At 46.1% G+C, this 21426-nt stretch overlaps 1 protein-coding gene across 7 annotated transcripts in view; it reads right to left on the reverse strand.

The window, feature by feature from the left end:
• Positions 1–74: 74 nt before the first annotated feature.
• LOC308070671 (serine/threonine-protein kinase PAK 6-like) overlaps positions 75–21426 on the reverse strand; it is a 53181-nt gene continuing 31829 nt past the window's right edge. For all 7 annotated transcript variants that reach the window (XM_080405029.1, XM_080405025.1, XM_080405028.1 and 4 more), the window contains 7 exons: positions 17267–17884; positions 13620–14111; positions 13236–13369; positions 10417–10543; positions 10115–10240; positions 9321–9455; positions 75–7361 (listed from right to left, as the gene is read on the reverse strand). In XM_080405029.1, the coding sequence (XP_080261155.1) occupies positions 7194–7361; positions 9321–9455; positions 10115–10240; positions 10417–10543; positions 13236–13369; positions 13620–14111; positions 17267–17884 (1800 nt within the window). In that variant the 3' untranslated portion in view covers positions 75–7193. The remainder of the gene's footprint in view (positions 7362–9320; positions 9456–10114; positions 10241–10416; positions 10544–13235; positions 13370–13619; positions 14112–17266; positions 17885–21426) is intronic.

Genomic DNA, 21426 nt, shown 5'->3' on the forward strand with positions numbered 1-21426 from the left:
TCACAGAGGCGCTGGAGCTGGCTCTGTCCCACCCCACAGCCGCGCTGGCCCCCCACACGCTCACAGCACGGCCCCTGGCCGCTCTCACCACCGGCAGGAGACCCCCAGGGGGGCTGGACCCACACAGGGCGCCTTGTGCCGTGGGCAGCAGCTGAGTCCCAGAACTCTGGCCAAGCAACACCCGGGCACCACAGCGGGGGCTCCGCTCCCTCCTGAGCTCGTGCTGGTGGTGGCTGGGCTCCATGGGTACAGCTGAGCTGTTACATGCTTTTTATATATATATAAAGCATACCTACAACATATGTTACGGCTGGATATATGCTATTAGCAGCCATTTCCTTCAGCTGAGAGCAGTTGCCTTTGCCCTTCCAGGAGTGGTAAAACGTTACTCCAGTCAGATCAGCGTTACTGGTTTATAGAACAGCCTCCATCCCTGAAGTCTCTCACCCTGTGAAGTCTGAGGGCCTTCAAAAAACGATGGCAAACAGGACAGCAAGGTAGAGCCGCAGCAGTTTAACATTTTGACTTAAACCAGCTGGCAGCATTGGCAGTTCTAAATCGAGCCCACGTTCATTAACCCCCTGCCTTCTGCCTCGGGGCTGGCACCAAGATCAAGGACGGTGTCAGAAATGGGATTAGCGCAAGGGGAAGGGCTGCTTTCCCGGTGGGAGCACAGCACAGAGCCACAGCCCTCGCAGCGGGGAAGAAGGAACGACTGCAGAGAAACACACCAAAAACCCACCCAGAAAAGCACTGGCCCTGCTGAGCACCTGTTATTCCCAGACATGGGTGACGTGGAACGGTGCCTGCGGTTACTCCCCTAGATCCTGCCGTACGTGGATATGATAAAACCAAGGAATGAGGTTAAATACATGCAAACTTCCCATCAGCATAAATATAACCCCGCAACGCTCACCGTTTACAGCTCGAGGCTGCTGATACCAGCAGCTGCTCTGAGCTGCGTTTCCAGGGGCACAACAGCCACCACCTGCTCTGCGCGCCGTTACGTGGCACACGCTGCTGGGCGCACACCGAGCTGCCTGATGCTTATCCCACCCTTCTGCCACGCTCACAGCGCCCAGCACAGCAGAGGCAGCTCTCCTGCTGGCTAACCCAGGGCTTGCCACCAGCTTCAGCCACCCACTCCATCCTGGCCACCCAAACCCCCTCCAATTTTAGGGTTTATTTTAAAGGAGAATTCATCCCATCTCTCTCTGGAGGGAACTCTGATGCCTGGCTCAGAGCAGACAAAAAGGTGGACGTGGGGCAGCCCCTCTCCATGCACGCTGCCGAAGCACCAGGGGTTACTCTTTCCTTCAAACCCCTGCAGTGAATGAACCCAACAGAATAAACCCATAACAGACACCCAAAGCCAGGGCAGAACAGCAGGGCCTGAGCCAGTGCAGGTTTTCAGTCCTCGTCCCCTGACACCACCCAAAGAACGTGTTTCACAGGGGCAGGGACAGCCCTAATGGCCCTGCAGTGAGGAGGGGAAGGACGCACTCGCTCCCTCCCACCACACAGCACAGGACCAATACCCCAAGCCAGGTCGGGAGGTTCAGTCTCACTCCAGAGGCTGCCCCCCACCGCAGCAGCGAGGGATGCCGCCGCTCCAGCCCCGTCCCTCCAGCCTGCACCAATGCTCCCAGCGCTGCCTGTCGGCATTCCCCAGTTGCTTGGTTCCCCAACCTAGAGACCTCTGTTACTGCGCCATGCCATGCCAGCTCTCCAGCAACACCCTTCGGCGAGGGCTCTCACACTGCCTGGGGGCGCTTTGAGGTCAATACAGCAGGCTGAACCCAGCACTCTCACTCTTCTAACCTTTTAAGCTCTTTCTGCCATCATCTCCAAGCAGAACATCAGTGCTCTGGCAGCGCTCGAATGACACAAACTGGCCAAAACAAGGGTGGAAACAACGCCAGAGTAAAACGCGCTTCATGAGGTGTTTTTAAAGGCGTGGACATTTCAAAAAACAACCATAGCCCAGCTACGCTATGAGACAGATGTAAGAAAACTGAACTTCAGCAGTTTGGATTCATTTTATTAATACCCTCTGATGCTGGGAGCCTGAGGAAGAAAACGCAACTTGATGACTCGTACCCTTACACCACATCACAGTTTCTGTTGTGCAACCCTTCTGTTACTAAACAAAGCACTGGCACAGCTTTACCAAGCGAGTTATGCAGAAATTCACGAGAAACAGGTGAAATGTTTTAAGCGGATTGTACCTTAGCGCTAAAAAAATATCTTCTAATCATACTTTTCAGAGTGTATATGGAAGAATCACTAACTGTAAGCAAAGCCACGTCTCAGATGAAGCACAGACCACATTCTGCATCATCACTTTTCCCCCCTGAAGTAAAACAGTCTTCATGCCTCAGAGGCCAGGCGTGCCAATGCTCCTCTGCCCAGAAAGCTGTCTCTACACAAAACTTTCTGGAAATTTCTGGAAGATGAGAAATGGACACAAGTAAATAAATTCACTAAAACAAACACTATTGTAGAGGTTTCACACAACACATGAAGAATTCTGACGTCCCTCCAGCAGCATGACGGCTCATAGAGTCTCGTCAGTATTTGGTTACTTACGTACTCGAGGAGAAATGCCACCTTCTGATTTTCCAGCACTATTTCTTCCCACAGAACCCAAACATCATTGAAGACTTCTTCATGCTGCTGTGCAGCCCTGCCTGTGGCTTTGCTTACCATAGGGTACTTGCTGACCCTACAGTGGTGATACAGTGGGTGGATCAGATAGGTCTCTGTAATGAGGCCGTTACATACAGAAACAAAAATTCAGGGGTAATTAAGACAACAGCAGTGCCTGGTCAGACACTGAAAAGCAGCACATTTAGGCACAATCTTAGATTCTTTCCATGTTTTCATCTTTTATGTGGCATAAATCTATCTCTACCAATCTCTCTTCTAAATCTCATTCTACCACCAAATTCTTACCCAAAATACTTATTTTCATGAGCCCGAACTTTGTACTATATTCTTAAAAATAACAGGGACCCCTCAGCAAAGGAGGCCTCCAACCACAACAAGGGACACAAACGCAAGACACAATACCTGAAGGGTTGGCACGGGGAGCCTCTAAAACAAGAGCATTACTAACAAAGGACACGGCAGTCGAACTCATCTCTTGGCCAACAATTCATGGGCAGCTTTCCTAATGAGAATTCAGCACTGACATTTAGGAAGAAAAGAGGGGAAAAAAACAACTTCTAGCAGGCTAACATGGCACACACTTTCAGCTGAGAAGCCCAACCCAGAGGAAAGCTTCCCCTTGCTATCTCTTCACTACCCCGTGGGAACTGCTGGTGGTGGGGAAGTGGGAAAGCAGGCTGGCTTGCTATTAGCACCTTGGTCATCATCAAGTCCTTCACGTTGCCAGACTGCTTTACAGACACAAGTAAAAGCCTGAAGGTCATTTCTAAAGCAAATCAGTTTGCTGTAACAAACAGACGCAGATCCCTGCGAATATGATGCTGTCAACCAAACATCGAGAAGCAAATAGCCAGAAAATGCGTGTAACTGGTTGCTTTTGCTTTATTCCTATCATCATTCCCTAGGCAGTCAGGGACTTGGAAGCCTTTGATGTCTCTTCATAGCTCCAAACAAATGTCTTGCTTGCAAAGGGGGCGAAGATGGCCACAGTAACTCATCTCCCTCCAGTGGGCACAACTACGATGCCCCCGCATTCAGCTGAAGAACAGGCAGTGCATACAGGCAGGTCTCTACACTCCCTTTCCTGCAATTACAGGAAACTTTGCCTTCAAATATTTAGTGGCCGCTCTGCATACTGCAAGCTGCTCTAGATACTCCTACAAACATAAATACACAGCTGGGAGCTGCAGTTCAGGCTCAGTTTGTACTGATTGATCCGGAACTATCTTCTACCTCCGCAACACAGATCTGGTGCCAGCATGACCGTCACTACTGCAGAAGGAGTTGCTGCACAGTAGCTGCTGTATTTTAGAGACACTCTCCCTGCCCCACACGGTCAACATTTACTGTTATTATCCCCATGTAGAAACTAGGACCTAGGGCACAGCAAGATGCTTTCTCCAGAAAGCGGAGGATTCTTCTCACCAGACTGAACCACTTTAAAAGCTGGGGTTTTTTGAGCCAGGTTCCTTCTGTAAACACCGGTTAAAAGACAGGGGCCTCTAGAGAAGGATTTGTCCCGCTCTGAAATAAATGAGATAATAAGCTACTGCATTCGATAGCACAGAGCCTTCTTGGAGGGGGACAGGAACCGTCATATAAGAACAAATACAGCTGGGAGATGACAGCAGCCACGGACTCCCCATCTGATTCAGCAAATTGTTCATATAAATTCAGCCTGCCAGCTTCAAAGGCCTACTGTATGCTGATTGCCAGGGCTGCGGCAGCACGGAAAGCGCTCGATCCTCACAAGGCTGACAGGACGGAAAAATAAAAAGGGAAGGATTCAGGTGAAACATGACACAAAACAACAGAAAACCCTGAGACATAAGCATAGCCTTGTTGAAAGTATATATGAAAAGATAATCAGAGAAAACAACATCTCAGAGCATAATTACCCGCCGCGTAGCCTACGAGCTCTTCAGAGAAGAGGCTACAGTTTGTTAATACTTCGGTATCGCTTAGCATACAAGAAATCTCGCTCCTGAACGCTACTGCAATGCAAATTACAAACCTGCTCTGTTTATCATAATTCTCCTGCCTGGCTGCCTGCTTCTTGGGGAAGGAGCTGTTGGCCCTGGAGACAAAGCTTCAATCTTTTAACTGATCTAGGTTTGCCTTTGGATTTATATTTGATACCACACTCATCTAAGTAATGGAGCAATTAATTGGTGATATGCCATGCACGAACTGTAAAGAGAGAAACACAAGAGTCAGATATTTAATTCTATATTGGACAGAAAGATGGATACTTTGTGCATTCTTCGCAAATATGGTAATGAATTTTTAATATTTTATAAGATACTTGAATGCAATCTTTCAAGGGGGCCTTCCCTCACTGTGTTTAGTCAGACTTGGGCCAAAGCATAAAACGGTGCTAAAAGTTAAACCTGTCATCCCTGTCTCCAAGAAATGTTTGTTTCGGGATCCAGGCTTCTGCTGCAGTCTCTTCTTGTTTTAAAAGCCACATAGCCACAGAACAGATAAGTTAGACCAGACTTCAAGGTTCACACTTCCCTTACATCTCTGAACTATAGACATATTTTAAAGCATCTCAGCACTGCAACAGGCTTATGAATAAATCAAGATCTACTTTAATTTAAAACACAAGTGCAAAGGATTCACAACTACAGACGAGCAGGATCGTTTGTTTCAAATTATAAATCTTTTCAAAGCCCTGCTCTTTTGCATAAAAAAAAGCAGTATATCTGGAATACAGAAACATTTTACATCAAAAATTTTCCAGTGCAGCTAAGGAAGAGCTAAATGAATTAATTTCAACCAACTTCATCAACACCCAGTCCAGGCAAACCACCTACGATCCCTCTGCCATCCACAGGCAGAGCGGTTTCGAGGGACAGCAATTTCATCCTTCAGCAGGTATCTGAGAGAATGGAGATGAATCACCCTCTGAGGTGCTCCTTGCACCATGGTCTACAGAGCCAACCTATGTGCTTCACAGACTGGATGCCCATCGTTTGATGGCTGGCATCAGTGCAGATGAATTCCATCCCAAATTACTTCAAGTAATCGACTGTGGCTTCAATTTTGAAGCAGGATCTGTAACTGGAGTAAATAGCAGAGGACAGAGATTATTAACATCTTCTGAGGAAAATGCAATCATGAGGTTCGTTCTGAGACAGCAGGCCTGTCCCAAGAATAACTTAAATTCCTATAAATTTGTATCTGGAGTTTCAAAACAGGATCCCAGTTCCACATGTAAGATTATATTCTTGAGACCTCACAACAATACACACCATTACTGTACAACGTTACAGCCTGACCTAGAGTCCAATTACCTTGACTATCTCACCGATCAGAAAGTGTATCATACAAAATATCTAAATCTATTTTAAAATAATAACTGAAAGAGCTGTTTAGACAACCAGTAACCTTCCAAACGTATCAGCGAAGGGATGGTGGGATAGGGCATTACCGATAACAAAACATACATCAAAAGTTTCCCTTCTCCCCATGTTCTGCAGTAGCAAGCAGGGGAGACCAAGGCTCAACACACCACCTCACACGAACACAAAAATCTCTCCTGGGGTATGCAGGATGGCTGAAACCTTTTCATTCAGTCTCCTAGAGCATCCCCCATGGCTGCCCAACAATCGTCCCAGGGCAGCACTTCTCAGCCTCTCTTGGGAGAAAAGACGTGGAAAGAAAGGTGCCTGGAAACCCAGTGCAGGAGCCAGCTCTCAGCCTCTCCATTCCCACCAGCACTGGAGGTGTTGAGTGTTGTGAATTTTCAACCGTGAGATCCTGGTAGCAAGAACACCCATCTTCACAGAGTCTGCATCCAAGGGATTCCCCCTCCAAAAGCTTAAGATCATGAAATGGATTCAAGATTGACCACTAAACCATACATATTCTTCAGTGAAAGTGAAGCATGGTGGTGCCAGAGAGCCATTTAGAAACAAATATATACATATCACACCTGCTCCCTTGGAAAATATGTACAGTTTTCTAAGTCCACATTTAAACAAAGGAAATTAAAATCATCTGTGAAAAAGTCTCAAAGAAAAAAATTGTCAAGTCTTTGTGCATTGTTTGAGAGTTTAAGGGGGTCTGTATCCCAAAACCATACATCCGAGTCAGCTCAAGACTCCAGTGTACAACTAAGGAAACGAAGATCACATTTCTAATTGGGAAATATTGTTCCAGTTCAGTAGTCAGCAGCCAAGGTTTGCAGGAACTTGCAGACATTCAGATACGCAACTTCAAACTCCATTTTAAAATGCCATTCTTCAGAAGAAGCCATCCACAAGCCACGAGACACCTGCTTTGTTCTTGAGACATACTTGGTCTTATTTGGATCTAGTACGTATTGATTGTCTTCAGCAAGAAAAGCCACAAGAGGCTGAGAATGCAAGGACAGTATTCACATTCATCCTCTAAAATGATTGCTGACAAGTTCCAAGCACCATTAGCAAGACGAGACTGCCCAGTCTCTTTTTTTTTTTTTTTCTTTTTTATTTAAATAAACATTACTTTTTCCTAGCATTTCCCCTTATGTAAAATCAGCAGGTAGAGGTACGCTTTCTGTATTGTTGGATAAGGGGGACCAGGCACTCTGGAAGTCCTGTCTGGAGCAAAAAGGGGTGATCCAGGAGTTCTTGTGCCGTTGCTCTTTCTAGTGGATCCCGTGTCAACATCCTTTCCAAGAAGTCTCTCAGAACTGGGGAGGTCTGTGAAAAAGCAACCAACCAAGTCAGTCCCACAAAGGAACCAGGCAACAGCTCATGCACCCACAGGCTGCTGAGGCAGGTTTGCTTAACAACGATCCTGTAATTTCAGCTCTGTAACCCTGTTTCGGCACAGAAATGCAACAGGAGACAGGATGCTTTTTGTGCTGCAGCAATACCTTTCTGTCACATTTACACAGGTTGTTTTCTTTTTAACGGGGCACAGTAGATTAAGACAAGACTGCCTGCCGCGTCCTTCCATCTAAGTTATTTTTGTTATTCAATCTTTTCTGCATTTCAGCTTAAAAATTCAACAGAATTCCTGCTACCCAAGGCACATCATTGAGCATGAAGGGTTGATCAATTCATTCTTTTACTGGCCACAGATCATGGAAGAAGTAGTTAAATTGGATTGCCAAATAGGTTTTGAGAGTCTGGAAACCTGATGGTGGTGGTACAAGAAGATGAAGAGACTGCAGAACCGTGTAACAGAAAGCTAAGTGACCTCAGCAGGTTTGTCCTTTGGAAGATGTGTAAAGCCTGTTGAGTAGCCAGACCCAAGAACCACTTCAAGGCATTGCACATCTCTTGCTGGTGGTAATCCTCTGCATCATTAAAACTGAATAAAAAATGAACTTGGCATATATTTATTTATTTTAATGCTGCTAATTACATCCATTTTAGACTGGGGGCATTTTCCCAGCTCTGGTTAACTTAAAAGTAGATCACAGAATCATGAAATACTGTTCAACACTGAGCTACTGCCTATTTCATGAGCACTTTGAACAACTTCATTGTGATTGCTAGAGGGAGAAGGCACAACACAGCTGGGTGTGAGTGCCAGGATCCAGCCTTTATCACTCTGTCAATAGATCTACCTATGTTTTAGGAAGGCAGCAGAGATTATCCCAGGCAGTGGCCATTTAACCTGTGGCACCCAGTCCTACAGCAATTGCCCATGGTGACCCATTAACCATGATCGGGATGGAGGGCTGGATCCACAGCTGGTGCTGAGCTCCACGCAAGCAGCAGGGAGACAGGGGAGGATGGCCAGCAGCCTGGCAATCCAGAGATCTCCTGGGAAGCAAACTGGTTTCCAGCAGAAAGTGGAGCAGAGCAAGCCTATAAGTGACTCTGCCTTTCACAGGTAGGGTCGTGTCACCAAGCAAGGTGCGCAGTCTGGACCAGAACCGGCTTTACACCGCCTAAGGAGTGCAGGCACCAGGTCCAGAATGTGACCTTGAAATTGTAATTAGTGTTGCAAAGGCAAAGAGGAAAGAGCAGCTGTTGATGTCTGAGTGTATGCTGTTAGTTCAGCAGTCTACTCTGTTAAATAATTCAGTTTTTGCAGCTGCAGATAGCCTGATTAATTGGAAAGGCCAGATAGCTCAGAATGCTGCAGAAGCTATCTGATCTTGGAGGCTTGGACTGAAATGAAAGGAGGACTGCTCTAAGTGGCGACTAAAAGGTAATCACTGTATTCCTTATGTCACTGCTGCTTTTTCGTAAGAAACCATGAAGCTGAGTTCATCTTCAAGATAGCTGCAGTGTCTCCATGGGCTACTGCCTGTGCTGAGCTCTCCTGCTCCGACCATAATGCAGTCTTTGCAGTCCTGAAAGCCTGAAACTCTCAAGAGCAAGGATCCTCCTGTTTACTTCCCTAGAAGATGAGCTATGCTATCGACATCAGCAAGATATTACCTGTCGGGTCTGCCTGAAGCAGCTTTGACTTGCGTGACCATGCCTATGCCCAAGTGACCCAGCGTTATCAGGGCTGTTTCCCAAAGCAGCCACTAGCTGTCAGCAGCAGCTTGCATCCACTGAGGCACCCAGGCCAAAGAAGTTCCCCAAGAAACATGTCCTAGCAAGATCACATTCACAGCCAGCTTTACTGGGAACAGCCAATACGGATGTTTTCCCATGATAATCATCAGGTGTACAAGTGTTTGCCATTATGCTCACCCTGTGGAAGTTTTTCAGTTTGGGAGGAGGACTGTCACGGAGTCTCTTCATTGCCTGGACTGGAGAATCACTGAAATAGGGGGGTTCTCCATCCACCATCTCTATCACCATGATCCCCAGAGACCAGATATCCACCTGTGGGAGCCAAAGTCACATCAACACACACAGTTCAGAGCCCTAGGTCCTTGGCTTTGTTCCTTTCACAAAGACAAAAGCACCCTGCCCGTGACAAATGGTACTGAGAGAGTAAAACCTTAACCCAGCTGATGCTGCTGGACTCCTTACCGCAGCTTAACAAAGACAGCCTTGCGCTTAGGACTGAACCACACTGGTGTTGCAACATGTAAAGGTCTGCAAGTAACTGCTTGTGCTACACCTGGCTGGTTGGTAAACAAAACTCATCAGTCTGCTGTCACCTGCCCTGAATTTTAACGCTCACACCTGTGCCTGCCTTCCTCCCCTCCCCTCTTTATGGCATTGATTTACTGATCCCTATCGTGTCACAGGCTGCTCCTTGCTAACATCTGTCCACACTACAGCAGATACAAGTCTACGCCAAGCTTCAGGTATAAGAATAGAATAAGTCTACATCTTGTTCCTGGAAGCTGAACAACCTGTTTTTCTACCGTTTTAGGAAATATTGATATAATCGCAATCAAATCTGTAGTCACAGTCACGTTTATATTTTGAATAGACTCTAGAGGCTCTTCCTAGAAAAGCCAGTAGTTATTTTCCTGTAACACTTCAGAATATTATTTGCTACGTCTTCTGATATTATGGAAGTGGTCCCTTACCTCAGTAGTGTATGGTATCCTTGCAATAACTTCTGGAGCCATCCAGTAGGGAGTACCTACTAGGGACTTTCTTTTAGGTACATCTTTACTGATCTGAGCACAGAAGCCAAAATCAGAGAGTTTGACCTGTACGTAGAGAAAAGCAACCAACCTTAAAAATATTTTCTAAGCAACATGGAGGGAAACACCAAAGACGACAAAGGGAGTAAGATGATGAGGCACAAACAGAACAGAAAGGAGATAAGGGGACTGACTAATGCAGCAGAAGACAGGAAACAATTTGTTTGTTGGGGGAAACATACCCTTCCATCCAGCGTCAAAAGAATGGAGTCGCTCTTGATGTCTCGGTGAATGACCCCCTGAGAGTGAAGGTATGACAGAGCCTGCAGCACTGATTCACACACTGTTGCAATTTGCTCTTCATTTAGCCTGAAATTAAGGACACAAGAGTAACTGCATTGCACCGGGCAGCGGACAGCACCCATTCACAGGTCCTCTTCAAAGGCACAGTGCAACTTTGAATTGCAGATACATATTTTGGCTCCCTGTGACCATTACTATCTCTCTTTTAGTGTTGTTCTATGACTGTGTCTTTTACTGTTGAAAATATTTTCATCTTGATGGTTAGCAATTTTACATTTTCATAAGTCTAATACTGAGAAATTGATTTTAAATCTTGTATCTAAATTCATCCTCCAAGATGCTCTTTCAAGCAATTCTGATAGGCAAGGCTGCTGCTTTGTGCCAAGGAGCCGCAGTAACCATTGAGACAGCTTTTCTTTAACTAAATATAGTAAAGCTATTGTTCACAAGGTTTATTGTGCAACTTCATCCAGAAAGCATCTAAATACATAATTTGAGCATGAGCACCAAGAACCATATCTTTAGAAGCTCTTGCTGCTTGGAATACCAACACAAGAACCTTCATGATCAAGTATAAGTGAAAATGGTAGAAATGAAAATGATCTCCTGTAACTGGGGACAGCGACAGCATTCTTTGCACGTTTATACTGAGCAATGCTAGAAGTTAAGTCTTTCAAAGAATAGCTGAAGTACCCAACCTGAGTACTTTTGATTCTCAGCCTGTATCTAGCAGTTGTTTCAAACAACTCACAGTTGAGGGCACAGAAATGGCACCTCCTCAAATCCAGCTCTGCAGGTAAGACCGAGGAGAAGACAGCACTCAGAAGGCAGAACCGTGCAGAGCATACCAGCACCTTCTAAATCCCCAAGAGCAATTTCTACACGTTCACGAAGGAGGCTGCATCATCAGCTGAGACACATACACTTCTGCTGCTGGCTTGCATTCCATCTCTTACCGTACCAAACTGACCATCTGATCAGGGCAGCTGCATGTGGTGGCTGCACTGTGCCGTGCTGATGGCAAATACATCCAAAGCATGGCAGAGGGCTGCTTTTGCCACTGTGATTTAACCCGTAGAGGCAGAGGGACAAAGGCTAACTCCAGGACTTCCCCAGCAGAGAATCTCACCTATCTGGAAACAGCACTTTTCACTTCATAGTGCATGAGCTGCAAGAAAAGCTGGTGCACTTCTGAGCTCTGTGGTCCTCAAGTATAACAAGAGGTGCACTTTCAGCTTGTCACATATGGAATTTGGTCTCAGTCAAGTGACTGCGTAGTGTAAAATAGATTACTAGAGGATTACCTCACTCTTGGAGATGCAAATCTGTTATCACCTTCAGCAAATGTTTAATGAATGGAATGAGGGTATTTTCCTCCCTGTGAAAAACTGATAAAGGCTCGCAGCTTATTTTTGATAAATGTTATGGTTATAACAGATCCTGTTTCCACTATGTGGAAAAACAAGCATTCACTAAAAGGTTCAGAAGGACAGCTTTGTAAAATAACTCAAATCAAGGCTGAGGTCTCACAATAGAATTCAGTCTCACTGCTGGACATAAACCACAGACTCTTCGTAAACCTCTTTACAATATATTTTAATTATTTTTTTTTACCTTGGTTCTATTACTAGCTAAGAGTTACAAGAGCTTCACTGGCTCTGCAATGCTGTAAAGTCAGCACCCTTCAGGATTAAATGTTGGTTCTCAGACCCTGAGATGTGCCTCTGAACTCAATGCTGGAGGGCCTGACCAGCTAAGTGTCTTCGAGACACTCCTTAGAGGTGGGGCTGTGGAGGCTACAGAGGACAATCTACTTTGTCATCTGTACTAATTGACAATAAACAATTTTTATGCCTCCCAAACCCATCACAGATGCACTTCCAAAACAGCGAACCTGACAGAGCCAGATATATGCCTTAAATCCACCACAGGATCAGTAAAGGCTAGTCAAAGCACCTAAGTGAATTAAAGGTATACTATGATTAAAAAAAAGTAAATACAATTAGCGTTAGCAATACCACCTAATTTGTAATCCAATTAAGATTCTGAATCTCCAAAAAAGGAAAGCTCATCCTACAGACTTTCTCGATCACCCTTTTCACTGGCATTCCCTGCGCTGGTTCACAGCTTCGCAGGACTGCTGGGAAGAGGGAGGGTGCTCCAGGGTCACGGGTAAGGCACCATCATCATAACTGCGTCACCAGAACACCTTGTGAGTGGGACTCTAGAGGCCATTTGAGAACAACTTCTTTGCCCTACAGAAATGCTTTGGGCATTAATGAAGTGGTGCAGATAAGAAAACAAATTTAGGAGAGTGTCCAGTAGCTGCTATCTTTAGGCAATGAAATTTGGGAAGGAGTCCAGATCTCAAGGCTCTGTTGCACTTCTCCAGAGGAGTTAGCCACAAATTCAGCCTCACTGAGGGCACCACAAAAACTATTTCTGCATGCTCTTTAATACTTATTCAATGAGCTTCCTGGCCAGAATTCAACAGATATAGTAAACAATACTTTTTATGATACCGTGTTTTACAGGGAAGGTCATCAAGTAGATGAATAGTGGGCATCTGAAGGGATCGGTACTGCAAGTGAAGTCCCTTCCACAGCAGAAGTATTATTGCATACTTCGAATGGATGACAGTCAAAATGTAGTAGTTTCAGGGCACTGCAAACGGAAGAGCTCTGAGGGAAAGTGTTCTTCCCAGAAATCTCCACGCTATTGCTACACAAGCATTGATGTTTTGGATTTTGCTTCGTACCTGATCTGAGAGACAATGTCTGTGAGGGCTCCCCCCTGCAGGAACTCCATCAGCACCCAGAGCTCCTCTCCCACTAGATAGCTCTTGTACATCTCCACTACATTGACATGTTGATAGTCCCTCATTATCACCACCTGTAAAAACACAGCGGACAACCGACCACCACAAAATCACCAACACCACTGAATTTTATCCAACAAAGCAAGCATGCACAACCCTACAAATACAATGCAGCAGCCTCCATCCCCCCAGTCATTTTTCTTCTTGGTACTAGCACAATTCTATTAAAAGGAAGATGTCTCCTGCTCTTCCCTTCTCTTTACCGCACCGTTACCACAGCTTTACGGTGGACAGCAGAACCCCACCTCCCACTACCACGCTTACCTCATTGAAAAGGAGCTCCCGGCGCTGCTGCTTTCTCAGGTCCATCATTTTCACGGCCACCTGCCGCCCTGAGTGCTTCTCTCGAGCAATACAGACAATACCTGTGGACCCTTCACCAATCTTTACATAATTCTCCAGCAATGTCCGGGGATCCCCCTGGTCCACAACCATCCTAAGGGCAGCTTTGAACTGCTCATGAGTCACGACCACCGGGTCCTCGCTGGCCAGCTGCCCTTTCACAGAAGAGTCCTGGGGAAGGTGAAGGTTGCTAGAACTAGTCTGAGTCTGCCGGTTCCTGGGAGATCCTGCCGGTGACGGCCTGCCCGGTGGCAGTGCAATTGCCTTCTCTGCTGTGGGTGACTTCTGGGGGGTCCCAGCTTCTGAGATCATCCTGGGGAAATCGGATGCAGGTGGATCTGATGGAAGGGACTGGGCTTTGGCTGCAGGGCTGCGTGGTGACCCCCATTGCTGGGGCCTGAAGAAAGCATTGGCCTTTGAGGAGAATAAATATGAAAATGGAAGAAAGAAAAAGCGATGGTTAGATTAACAAGCAGCAAGAAGGGTGAGGAGTCAGTTGCGTGTTACGCCACTGGCCTAGTGCATTTTGCAGCAGACTGGAGTCGAGACCTCTAGGTTCTTGTCTGCAGGTCTGCCTGACCCATGCTGCACGCCAAGGGGAAGCCACATGGCTGCAGATTTTCAAGAATCAGTTACAGGATGGGTGCTACACTGTAAAGGCCTCCAAACTGAGGCAGTTTAAAGGGGACCTTTTAAAGCACATGCTTTAAAAAACCATCAAAACCCAAAACCCACGGTGGGGAGGCGGGGGGGAACCACCAAAAAAGCTGCTAAAAAGCATTCCAACCTTGCCACCAAAACTCAGGGGCAACCTGCGCTGCAGAGAATTTGAAAATCGTTTATCCCTCCGTGCCTCTGATCTTCCTATATATAAAAGGAAAGAGGATTCATGCCAAAGCTGTAAATCACTTTGATGTCTTGGCCTAATTCCCTTTGGGTAATTATGCTTCTGCCTACTGAAAACTCTCTGCACTTTCCACTGGTACCTGCAGAATATTCCTGTTGATCGGACACAGAGTTAGCACTCTGTTCCGGGACAAGCACCATGAACTGGGACAGCTGCGGGTGGCCAGCATGAGACTGCAGCCAGGCAGAGCCACAGGCCACCTTGCCAGCGCACCAGCTCAGAACTGACCTGCCATGAATCTGGCTTATTCCTCCAGCACCCGAGGCTTTCGCAGACCTCCCACTCAAGCACCCAGCAGGCCCAGCCCTGCTTAGTTTGGGACATCTAGTAAGATCCCAGCCTGCAGTAACAGGGCTTCAGAATACACATCCCCATGCTAGCACAGATCTCCCGAGAAGGATAAATCCTAAAGTGCTAACACTCACCCTGGAAATGTTGACTAATTAAAATTCAGCACCACCTAGCAGGTTAGGTATAAAATACATTATATACTTAGCTATATGCAAAATAATAGTGGATCTGACAAAGTAGCAACTTCAGAAAGAGCAAGCCAATCACTTACATTATAGGGCCAAATAAAAACTTCAAAGCAACAATCTTTTTCTCTCTCACAATCCAGACAGATTATTAATAAAGTTAATAATATGGGTATGGAAACTGAAAAGTGCCAATAGAGAAATTCTTTAAAGAGCACTCATTTTCTCTGTCTCAGAAAATAATTGCATAGAATTTAATTCTGTGCACTTTGGGTTTTAATCAAGGATTTCTGTCAACAGTAAAATCTGCATAAGCCTCACACACATACAGCTCATTTTCACACACACACACAGGCCCTGGAAGTGTGATTTAGTAGCGCCTGGCACTGGGGTGCAGGAGTGCGCAAACCCCAACTGCCTGTCACAAGTTCCTTCCTCCTCGTTTAGCAGCTCCACCCCTGTGGTCCTGCAGAGACATGCTCATGGCAACGAAGCACTTATTGCCCAACTCTTGTTTTGTCTCAGGAAAGAGGGGGGGGAAAAAGGTTTTTATATAACCTAGAGCACGCAAAAGGGCACACAACATGCATGCAAGCTCACACACGTTTATCTAACCACACGTAAGTATTATTTCCTGCTCCTGTAATTTGACAGCCCCTATATACACATTTTCAGTCTCTAGACATTTTGAGATGTCACTGGTTGTCTCACTCCTTCCCCCCTACATCAGGCTGAAAGGAAAGAGCACTCGACCTTCCCATGGCAGCTCTAGGCAGCCTGTCAAGGCACCCAGCTCCCCGTTTTCAGCCTGTTATACACCCTGTCCCTTTCATCTGCAGCTCTGCATTTCTTCCCCATCACAGCTACACCCCACCGTGAGGGAGACCAAGGCTTTAATCATTACCAGCTGTTCAGAACAGCTTAGATAAACAATTGCCAGCGATGGTGATGGTGCAGCTCCTTCACCAGAGCAGGGAGATAGACTAGATAACCTCAAGGTCTTTCCTACTCCTCTCACAAACGGCTTGAGCTCTGACACACCAAAGCACACGCACACGCCGTGGGGCCAGTAGCCTCTGCTCCTCCCATGAAAGTGCTGAGGCATGGCAAAGCCACCCTTGCTAGAGGAGAGCAAAGCGGCCTAAGCACTCAGGGACGTGCCTCCAGCCAGCACAGCACAGCCCAGCATTACTGAGACAGCAGTAAGCACAGTTTGTGCTACAGAACTACTGCAACTCCTTTAAAATCCCATTCCCTGGGAAAGGCAATCCACAGGGAGAAGGCTGTGTCCAAAAGCCTTGAGCCTGGTCCTTACTCAAACTGCGAGAAGCCAGGTCAGAGAGTGCCGCACCCTGCCATACGCTTTAGAACAGTAAGTTTTGTTGGGCCAGCAGTTACTGTCATCTGAGTTCAGGGGCTCCACACCTGCTAGAAATTAGCCTGGCCCAGCACCAGCCCGGCGCAGCCACTGAAACCATGGGATGGCTGTGCCAGGGCACCGGGTGCTGGGTTAGCCCAGGGTGAATGAGGAGCAGTGGCCCGAAGGGCTACGTTCCCTACCTAGCAACAGGAACCAGAGTTTTTCTCCTCGTTCAGTAAGAAGTGAGTCACTCATTCAGCATCACTTTCCTGGGGGAGAGGGAGCCGTGTGAGCTGTCCCATCCTTACAAAAACCAACAGCCAGGTTTCCTGTTTGATAGCGCGTTCCTGTTGTAGGCAGCTTGGCACATACAGCTATAACCAGCAAGCTCTCCTGAGGTGGTTCTATTTCGCACAGGCGAAAGAATACATTACTAATGTAAATTATGGCAATTTCCCAAATGGCAAAAGCACATTTCTGCTAGTATAACGGCATTTAAGTTATGCCTTTACTACTACAGAAGGGCAAAAATGAGTAAGCCCCCTACCTCCCTTCCCAGCCTACACACCTGCTAGCCCAGCTCCACTAACAAGCCCTTTCTCGTGTATTTCTGGCTGCCATTTTGAGCGATGCCTAACAGTATGTTCTGTGAAGCTTAGGCGGGCTACACATTTCCCCTGTCCAGGACTATTTTGATTCCAGCATTAATCATAACAATAACAGATGGTTGCATGATGTTTGCAATTAAATTTGTTCAGCTATGTAAGTAGCCTCTGGAACTGTAAAGTCAACATTGCACTCACTCAAACCCACTGAATAACCGTACCTTTATCTGCAGGGAAGTGCCCGACTTGTTTGAGCCGCTGGATGAGGGGAACACACTGCGTAACAGCCGCCTCTTCAGGCTGTTCTCTCTGGATTTGGAGCTAGGGCTGCCCTCCCCTGAGGGCCTGGCGCTTGCTTGCCGTACGAGACAAGGCTGAGGCCAGCACTCCTCTGAGCTCTTTTTCCCCGCCTTCTCACCCTCCGCCGGCAGAGTTGGCATGTGCTGCAAACCAGAGGCACGCTGGAGGCAGCTGCCGTCAGCACCCCGGAACTCTGAAGGTCCAAGGGACTGTGCTTTCATCACCATACCGTTGGGGTGAGACTGTCCTTCCAGGCGGGGTTTGTAATCTGGCCACATAGTCTGCCTCCGGGTCACCTTGGTCCCACCGTTGCAGTTGAGGTAGTTTCCGTATTTGTCTGCCCAGTCTGCTTCAGGACTCTGCAGATACATGTCTGGGGGTCTGTCTTCCCCCAGGAGCCCAAGGGACTGCGCTCTCCTCCTGCTGGTAGGGCTCCTTCCCCTCAGAGTGTTCGAACTGATGGCAGAAAGCTTCTGGATGTCATTGAGTATCCCGGAGATATAGCCTTCCACTTCCATGGTGCTGCCCCTTACCACAGTCTGTGAAATATAGGGAAGGCAGAGAAAAAGTGTTAGAGCTGTGAAAACTGTGGCTCAGTGTACCCTGACAAAGGTTAGATTTTGTTTGTCTAGCCAAAGACAACCCCAGGAACTTAGGAAAAAAAGAGAAGTTTTTCTTTCTGCCTTTTTTCCTTGTCCTTTACTGAGGAGAAGGCGGTGGGGGGGGGGAAGACTCCCTGGGTTCCATCCTTCTGTCAGAGGCAGCAGTGCTTTCAGCCGGAACAGTGAATTCTGCTGCTATGCTCACAGTCTGGAGCACAACCTTAGCACAAAACTAGGGTCTTTTTAGCACTCCTGATTCTCTTGTGCTGAAACTGTGCTACACCACATCACTAACGTAGGCTCACCAAGCTCCTGAGAATGTTAATTCTCAGAAGTTACAGCATGCCGTAAGCTCTATCTGAAAAACTCACCTCCCCATTCCAACAGGAGGTTCATCTTTTCCCTGAAGCACTCTCAATAGTGTTGTAGTCAGCCTCCCTTAGCCTGGTTCTCTACAATTTTTGCTAACGCATCTTAATCCTGACCAGTGAAGACCACACTGTTCCAGCACTGCATCTCTCCTCTGTCCTGCCAAGCTATTATAATTAAAAATTATGAACAAAGGGTCACAACGGCTCACAACTGCCTTGTAAGCAAATGATGAAGAACAAGGCTTCCATCCAAACAATCAACAGCACTATACAAGTAGGATACTTGAAGCTGTTGGTATATTATGTAGTGCTCTACCTTGTTTATTCTGGAACCAAAAAGCTTACAGAAGCTTTTTTAGTGCTGGGAACCAAAACATTTCATTTCTTCACAGAAATTCACAGCATAGGATCACTCCTACACTTTCATGAATCTCTGCCTAAGTCCTTCCCTGGAGTGATGGCAATCTCCTGTTTGCTAACTGAGCTCCAGGGACCTTCTAAAGATGCTGAATTAATTACACTGAGCCTGATATTTAACTGGTGCAACAGAGCAGCTCCAGTAATTTCAACAGAATGCCACCACAGTACAGAAAATGAGTGCCCAGTTCATTCAGCACCTGAGAATGAAAGGCAAAATAGAAGATTTTGTCGAAAAAGGTGAAGAAAGGACCATCCGACTCATACCATTGCATACACATCACCTGCAGCAGGAAATTCTGCTCTTCAGTCTTAATGCAGCATTATACCTCCCTCACCACATAAATGCACCTTTCTCCATGGCCCCAGCTGCTGTCAAGTAAACAAGATGCTGAGGACACCAGCTCCTCAAACTGCATCATTTCTGCACCAAACCCGGTAGGGAAAAAAAAATTCCAAAAGTAAATGGTCAGAAACCCAGTCTTTGCAATCTGTCAGCAGGGTGGGAAGAGTCTTGTGTCCGTTCCAATTCACCCATTAGAAATGCCAGACATATCAATTTACCTCAGTAATGCACTCAATTAAGAGCACTAGTTCGTAAACGAGCCTGAGCAGGGCCTGATGAAACATGCAGACCCCCAAGTCACTGAGTGCTCTGCAGGATGCCTCCCACCCTTGCTCCTGTTTGCACAGGCACACCGGAGAGAAAGAGGTCCCCCTCCAGCGCTCACCGATGGCTCAATGTTTCTGCAAACTGGGGAAAAAGAATAACTCAATATAAAGTTGGAAGAAACCTCAAGAGGCCAGCTAGTCCAAAGTAGATGGACAAAAGTCATTCCAGAAAGATTTGTATCTAGCATGTTCTCAAAGTAGGAAACCTCCAAGAAGAGATGCTATGGCCTCTCTAGAAGTTCTCACTGCACCTCCAAGGTAAAAACTGCCTAAAGTCAGATTCAAGTCACCCCTGTTGCACTTCTAGTCCATTAAGTCAGCCCTGTCTCCAGCAGACAGAGAAGACAGGAGTTAGCTGTACTTGGCAGCTGTGATTAAAGACTGCGTCAGATTAATGAAGAAACATCCAAATTTGAGCCAAATCTATACGGAGTGCTCTTGCAAAGATCACGATATACTGACCAAAATTTAGAAATTATGATTTTAAAAAGAAAAGTGACCCTTTACAAGCTACGCATAGTACACGTCAGAAAAAGGAACAGCTATAATAGTTGAATCCAGGATTCTACGTATAAGGGTTTGGCCTAATAGGGCCAATTAGCACTTAAAAAGGGGCGGGAAAAGAAGTTCTTACTATTGATTGGTATCATTGAACAGGAATTTGTCTAAATGGAGTTTACCAGAAATAATTAACTATGTGATGCAGTCTAAGAGAGTATTTGCACTTGGGCTTACTGGAGGAAAAAAACCCAAAGCAGTATTAGTTTAAGATTCCTCTCTAGTTTTTAAAGGCTGTTGGGTGTTCTATCCTTGTTCTCAGAGATTTGCACCTCCTTTCAGTTTTTACCATCTACAGGTTTAATAAGTCACACATGAAAGTACCGACCAGTATTAGACTTGGGACAAACTCCAGTAAATCTCTTCACGCACATTTCTATTTTGACAGTGGTGCCTCACACTATCCTTTCGAATACGCTTTTATTAACAGTTGAGCAACCTTGCTCAGCTTGCTTTGGGGGTGCCATAGGTACAGTGTCAAGAGCCCAACTGAAGTCAAGATATAGGGGAGCACTATCACTTCTCCCTGACCCAAAGCCCAATACCCTACGGTTGATGGAAATCGGGTTGCTTGACATGATTTGTTCTTGATAAATCCATGCTGGCTGCCAGCGATTACCCTGCTATCCCCTAGGAAGTGGCTGCAAATAGACTACTTGCTTATTTATTCCAGACTCTTTTTGGGAATTGAAATTATTCTGACCTATCTGCAATTCCCTGAATCTCATTAGGCCCAGCTGACTTGAAAATATGTAACTTATCTAAGAAGTCTCATTTCTGCTCATGTTCCTTTCCTATTCTAGCCTGCATTCTTATCCCTCCATGCTCGTGTTAATTGTGTTAGCCCAGTGATCACAGTTAACCTTTTCAATAAAGACTGAAGAAAAATCATTAAACATTTAAGAATTCTCAGTGTCATCTGTTATTAACTTTCTTCCAAAATGAGCAGTGAACATATTCTTTCCTTCATCCTCCTTCCCCTCCTCGGTGTACTTATGATGTCTCCTTAGAGCCCTTTATGTTCTTTGAGAATAACATCTCTTTTTGTGCCTTGGCCTTCCGGTTTTGTTCCTACGTAAATTTCTTTTCTATTTGCCCTTTATAACTTGACCTAGTTTCCACCCTTCTGAGCAATCCTCCTGCAGTTTAAGCTCATTAGAGAGCTCCTGATCTAACCAAGTTGGTCTCTTATTACATACTTTATCTCTTCTCTGGATTGTGGTCCTATCTCCTACTACATTTTGAACCTCAAAGCATATTCAGGACACCATAAACCAGAACGCAATACCTCCTCTCTTTTTCTTTTACCTGTTCTGCCTGAGCAAGCTTTTCCTTTCTAAATCAGCCTTCTGCTCAAAGATCCTCATGTGCCATTTAAATTGCAGGTTTGATTTTGCATTAATACTGGCATTATACTAAAATGTAGTCCCATTTAGTCCCTCTGTTTTAAGCACCTGTACA

The sequence above is a fragment of the Falco punctatus genome (assembly GCF_963210335.1).
Source record: "Falco punctatus genome assembly, chromosome: 10".
Classification (NCBI taxonomy): Eukaryota; Metazoa; Chordata; class Aves; order Falconiformes; family Falconidae; genus Falco; species Falco punctatus.